A 6356-nucleotide genomic window follows, 5' to 3' on the forward strand; every position below is an offset into this window, starting at 1 on the left:
AGCAGCGGCCCCCCCGGCCAGCTTTCCCCAGGTTATGTACTGAGCATGACGTCACATGGTATGGAAGGTCCCTTTGGCCAGTTTGGGTCAGCTGTCCTGGTTCTGCCCCCTCCCAGCTTCTTGTGCACCTCCAGCCTTCTCAGTCGGTAGAGCATGGGAAGCTGAAAAGTCCTTGGCTAGTGTAAGCACTGCTTAGCAACAACTAAAACATCGGTGTGTTATCAACATTGTTCTCATCCTAAATCCAAAACACAGCACTGTACCAGCTACTAGGAAGAAAATTAACTCTATCCCAGCCGAAACCAGGACAGCATGCGAAGGGGAGCAAGACATGTTCATGATGCCTGTTGAAAAGCAGAATATTCAAGTCTTGAAAATAAATGGAACAGAAACATGCACTGGATATACTCTACATGGTTACTTCCAGAGGTGTCTGGGGCTGATACTCAAGGCTAATGTCTGCTCAAGAGCAAGGGCTAGTTTCAACGGAGTTATTTGTATGGGAATTTCAGCCAGGACAGCCTGAAAGTATATCAAACACCTTGTAGCTCCAAAGTGGCAGACCCACAGCTGAGGATGCACGCTCAGCACGTTGTCATTGCTCTGCCTGCATCAGGACCAGCTGCACTGAGATGGCTGAGAGCGCCCGAGCAGCATCTCCTGTCCCTGCTCTGCCCCTGCCCGTGCTGTGAAGGTCTGGCCTGTCACCAGGTTCCTGAGAAGACTGGAAAATTATATGGGTGGTTTTAGGAAAGCAAGACTATTTCTGTGTCATGAGGCAATCAAGCCCCATTTTGATTGTACTGCAAAGTTTTCTGAAATGTCACAAATTTGGTCTCAAGAGGGAAAGCTCAGACTTTCTGCCAGAATGCATGGCTTCCTGCAAATTTGCTTCAATGACTAATAAAACAATCACGATTTGACTAAGAGTGTATGTCTCAAGTCCTACACTTGGCAGGTATGAGGTCAGTGAAGCAAAAACTGATGCTTCTGAGAGGAGTCCTCTCTGGCGGAAACTGCCAGTTCAGCCTCATTTCATGAAATTTCACCCACTGTAGCCAAGCGGACAGGGAAAGGGTTATTGCCATACAGGGAAAGGGTTATTGCCATGACCCCTTGAGCAGATCCTGCGGGCAGCAATGCCTCTGTCTCCTTTTACAGGTGGTTAAGGGTGGCTGTGATGATACATAACCCTCTTCCCCGTGTCCAGGGACTGTTCCCGATCCCCTGCTTGGTCCTCTCCTACCCACTCCTCAGTCATACCCTTGCCATGCGGGGCGCCTGCCACAGCAAGAACAAGACCTTGGCTGCTCCGGGGATATCAGTGACTCACACTCACAAACAGTGTGGGGAAACGCCTGTGGAAACATTTCCAATGGAAAATCCCTCCCAGAGAAAATGATGGTCATCTCTGCTGTCACCCAGGTGAATTGGATCACTGAGGGGTGACCAGCTACTTGGATACCATGATTCATAGTCCTGCCGGTGACGTCCTATGATCCCTGGCCAATCCTGCCAGCGTACAGGGAGACCCAGACCTTGTCTAGCATGGGAGCACATCTGAAGATCCAAAATGGTCATGGTTTGACAGCAGGGAGAAAGCAGGGGAGAGTTGTTTGATTGATTTAAAATGTAGGTCAAGAGCATCACTCCACAGGGTCACTATCAGCAGCACTTCCTCCTGACCTCAGAGCTGAGGTGCATCTGGAGTTGTTTTTTGAGTAAGAGAAGAAATTCAGAAGTCAGTCAGGAATTCAGAGAAAAATGCAAAAGCAGTGCGCGCAGGGGCTAGGAAGGGGGCTGCTGCTACCAGCACCTGTGGTGGTGGGCAGCAGCAGGGACAGGAGCATCTGATGCTGCACTAATCCAGAAACCAGAGGCAGATCTATCCCCCGAGCTGAGATTTAGTGGCCATTTGCCACCATGAACAACCAGTGCTAAGAAGCAATTATTGCTCTGGTGGGGTCTGTCCCAAGGGGAGCCCAGCTCTCCCTGAGGGACAACGAAATGCGGTGTCTTCCACCAGTGCTGCTGCTTTGAGGGAATAACCTGTGCACACAGACAGAGACAAAGCAGGTGCTGTACAAAGCCACTCTATTTGACCATCACATTCAAGAGAGAGACGTAGAGGTCAGCACAACCCTAGAACAAGCCCTGCAGCAGTTTCACACAGGTGAGAGTCTTGACCAACACAGCCCTGAGCCATGTGGGCAGATCTATATGTACAGAAATGTATATTACGTAAAGTTACATATTTGAGGGTAAAAGTGTGTGCGTATAGGTATACATATATTCAAAATTCAGGGTATAACAAGTAAGCTGAAATGAATCTGCATAAAATGGAAAAACACCCATATTTTATATAGATAGATACACCCAAAGCTCACATGCACAGGTATGTGATATTTTATGCCTCTCTAAGACTTTACCTGCAACTACCAGGAGACTGGCTTATTTATACTCATAGCTACCTCAAGACAACATTAAAACTTATGAATTAGGATGACTGATCTTCCTTTATATAAGACAGAGAGACTGCTTGGTGCTCTCTGTATATGCAAACTACATATACCAGATTTTGTATAGACACACAAAACTGGTATTCATCATATTAATAAATGGCATATCAGAAAAAATGTTTCAGCTGTCCACTACTGCTTTGCTGAAAAGTGACAGAAATTTTAATTTATTCTCTATCAGGCTGACTGCAAAATGAAAAGAAAGAAAAAGGTTTTGTCTTGCAGTTCAAAAAGCCATTGAATGTTTAACTGGCGTAGTGCACCTTTGGTGTCGCACTGGAAGGAAAGCTGACTTTACCTCTTTGACACTGAACTTTCACATTGTGCTTACGTGGTTCCTTATTCATGGAAATAACATCCTAACCATAGAATATATGATAATTAAACCTCACGAATGGTGTTAAGTAAGCAATTTGAAATGCTTTTTCTGGTATGGTTTCTCCATACGCTGACAGAAATGTTTTTGTCTGACATAAATATGCATGTAGCCTCAGTTACAATTCTTCCCTGAACCTCAGAACCACCATGCACGAATGTGTTTGCTATGTAAATGGTTTTGATGAGTCCAACGTGACTCACACTGCTAAGGGCTGTTTACACAATCAAAAGTTTACAAGATTTTAATTTTTTCCTTGAGAAGCCCAGACCAGGCAGAGACCTACCAGGCAGGGGCATTCTAGTGGGAAAAAAAAACTGCTCTTGTAGCTACAACCATGGCAGGTCCTTCATAAAAATGGTTGTCTCTTGGGTTTGGTCAACACCCAGCAGGATGGTTCAAATCACAGCAGGAATCTAATGAGCCTTTACCAAGAGAAGAGTGTTAGCAGAGGCTATGGACATGCTTCAGCTTTAAGCTCTGAAGCCACCGGGACTAACACCACCACATGAAACCAAAGGCACTGCTAAGCAGACTGAATTTCCAAAGTCAATGAAGTGACTGTCTCCATGGACAGAGTAAAGCAAAATCTCTAGTGCTGATCTGATTCAGGCAGAATGTGTTTTAATCACAACAGTTTTGATGTGGGTTGGACAAACCATACAAATCCGGGTAGGAGGACCACTGAAGCCAGCCGTCCTGCCCATGAGACCCCACAGCCTGCTGTCTCCTGCTCCCCGGCCCGTGCCCTCCTGTGCCTCCGTGGCTGCCCCTTCTTAGCTCTGCTTGTAGCTCTCTTAGGGCTTTTGGGGATCTCCACCACTTCTGCCAGGTTGGGGGACAGTGCTTGGGAGGCAGTCTGCTGCTATGAAAGGAGGAGGAGATGAAGGCAAATGATGCATTGAACTTTTCCCTCCTCTGCCCATAAGAAGGGGTGAGCTCATGCCTGCGTCGGCTGGTGGCACTTTGCCAGGATGCAGGGCGAGTCGGAAAGGCGAAGAGTGAAAGCCAAACATCCATCACGGGTGATTTTACCCTGGATTGTTTAATTTGTTGGCTAAACCCACGAGACTCATAAAGAAATCATAAAAGCTTCTAATTACTCAGTGGGGTTTTTCTGAATCTGTTTGTCTTTAATTCTAAGCAAATTATCGTTTACTGGAAGGTAGTGACAAAACAAGGAAAGGTCTGCTCATATCTACTTTTGGGAAGCCCTGAACATTTCACTGACACCAGTGATAAATCACTAATATTGACCATTCACCACTGTAGCTGCTTGCCAAAGCTGGCTCTAAACAGCTGCAGATTGTATAAATAAAAAGCAAATAGAAAAAACAACGATGTTAGATGCAGTTCTGAGCCACTCTGTTTTTTCTAACTAAAAATCTTATCATGTATATCCTATCTATGTAGATATGTATGTGTGTTCATACGTGTACATACACACTTCTTATAATACATGACACACAAGGGAAAATGAGATTCCCTATCTGTGAGATAGCATAGGAACACAGCCATTATCTTCCTAAACCCCAAAAACCTCTTTTGTTCCCAAACAACGGAGCCCTAAAACTACCAGTAACTGAGCAACTGCCCACGTTCTTCAGGCACATGCAACAAGCTCTGTCACTGCTGTTTGTTTAGTATTAGACAAGTAAGAGTTTAACAGATCTGGGACTGAATCTGTAAATCTGATTTTTCAGGTCCCTTTTGAGAAAAGGGACAGCAGATTGAAACAATGGTTTTATTGCTGCTCTTTATGTTTTGATTTTTGATTTTGATGCTGCTAAATAATTTTCACTTCTCTAAATGAGATAATGAAATCTACAATAAGCCTAAATTTAAACTGTTGAATTAATGTATAATTATATGCTGAGTAAGGGATGAATGTTCTTAGTGATGGGCTGTGAGAACCCCCTGGTTGAGTTGCTGCTTCAGCCATACTACGAGGTAGACTGGGACTATCCCCCGGATCTACCTTATGCAATTGCTTAAAGAAAAAGAGAAAAAGTTTGGCTTTTGAAGTAGAACAGTTTTGGCCAAGTTTGAGGTACATTAAAACATTTTCTTTGGAGGAAACTGCCAAGAGCAAGAGAAGCCATAACCTCACCCCTCTCTGATGGCAGCTCAGAGTGACCATGGACTGCAGAAGAGTGAAGCGGTTCCCCTCTCCCAGGCATAACTCCTCACATGAACACTAGATACAACAAGAGAGGATTAACAGGTCTGATCTTGCATGCCCTCTGCATACAGCTATAGTCTCCCTCATTTCATACAAATTTGGACATTATAAGGACAGCAGACTTGGGACTTAAATTAAATAGGTATCCTCCAGCTCCACATCCGTCTCAGGTACTGGCACTAAAAGAAAGAGACTGGAGACTAAAACACTAGCACATTTAACCCAGCAGTTGCATTTTGGAGCTCTTAACTCAGGTTTTTCAAGATCATACACAGTGGAAAGATGAAGATGAAATGACTCACCATCACCATCTGCTGATGTGCAACCACTTTCCCCAAAAGTGGTGTGAAGAAACAAGATGAAAATGCTCAATACTGTACTCGTCTGTGTCATCCTGAGCATGCTGCATGTGTGCAGTATGTGTGTGTGCGAAACCCACGCTCACTTACTTTATACTAGACGAAGAACAAACCCATTGCCTGATAAAGAGACCGCAGGCAAGGGGAAGTGTAAACATGCCGACAAGGATGACTAGTGGCAGAGAGCAGGAAGCCAGCGTGAAGATATTTGCAGAGCTTTTACTTTGAAACATACTTCCCACTTCAAAACTAAGGACCTTCTGGATCAGGCCCATTGACTCATTGGGCCAAATCTGGTCAGGTCCAGTGGGTCAGGAGCACGTTTCATGGATGGTGCTCCTGGCTTAGCTAGTGGGATTTTTGCTGCTGATTTCCCTGAGAGCAAGGTTTAGTCCTCTCATCCGCTTTCCTCTCAATGGAGGTACACAGGTCCAAGGGAGAAAAGTCTTCCAGCTATGAAACACTAAGTGTGATTGCTGTTATTTATTCTTTCAGTGTTGGCATCAAAAGGAGCATGGCCAACAGGTCGAGGGCGGTGATTCTCCCCCTCTACTCCACCTTCATGAGACCCCACCTGGAGTACTGCATCCAGCTCTGGAGTCCTCAGCACAGGAAAGACACGGACCTGTTGGAGCGGGTCCAGAGGAGGGCCACAAAGAGGGCTGGAACACCTCTCCTGTGAGGACAGGCTGAGAGAGTTGGGACTGTTCAGCCTGGAGAAGAGAAGGCTCTGGGGAGACTTATTGTGGCCTTTCAATATATAAAGGGCACTTAGAAGAAACATGGAGAGAGATGTTTTACCAGGGCCTGTAGTGACAGGACAAGGAGCAACAGTTTTAAACTGAAAGAGGGTAGATTTAGATTGGACATAGGGAAGAAATTTTTTACGATGAGGGTGGTGAGGCACTGGAACAGGTTGC

The 6356-nt window shown here is 45.3% G+C and overlaps 1 protein-coding gene across 1 annotated transcript in view; it reads right to left on the reverse strand.

The window, feature by feature from the left end:
• Positions 1-5479, reverse strand: part of IL7R (interleukin 7 receptor) — a 15823-nt gene extending 10344 nt beyond the window's left edge. Inside the window, exon 1 of the mRNA XM_009285220.2 lies at positions 5380-5479. Within this exon, the coding sequence (XP_009283495.1) occupies positions 5380-5479 (100 nt within the window). The remainder of the gene's footprint in view (positions 1-5379) is intronic.
• Between the last annotated feature and the right edge of the window lie 877 nt (positions 5480-6356).

The sequence above is a fragment of the Aptenodytes forsteri genome, unplaced genomic scaffold (assembly GCF_000699145.1).
Source record: "Aptenodytes forsteri isolate BGI_AS27 unplaced genomic scaffold, ASM69914v1 Scaffold120, whole genome shotgun sequence".
Lineage (NCBI taxonomy): Eukaryota > Metazoa > Chordata > Aves > Sphenisciformes > Spheniscidae > Aptenodytes > Aptenodytes forsteri.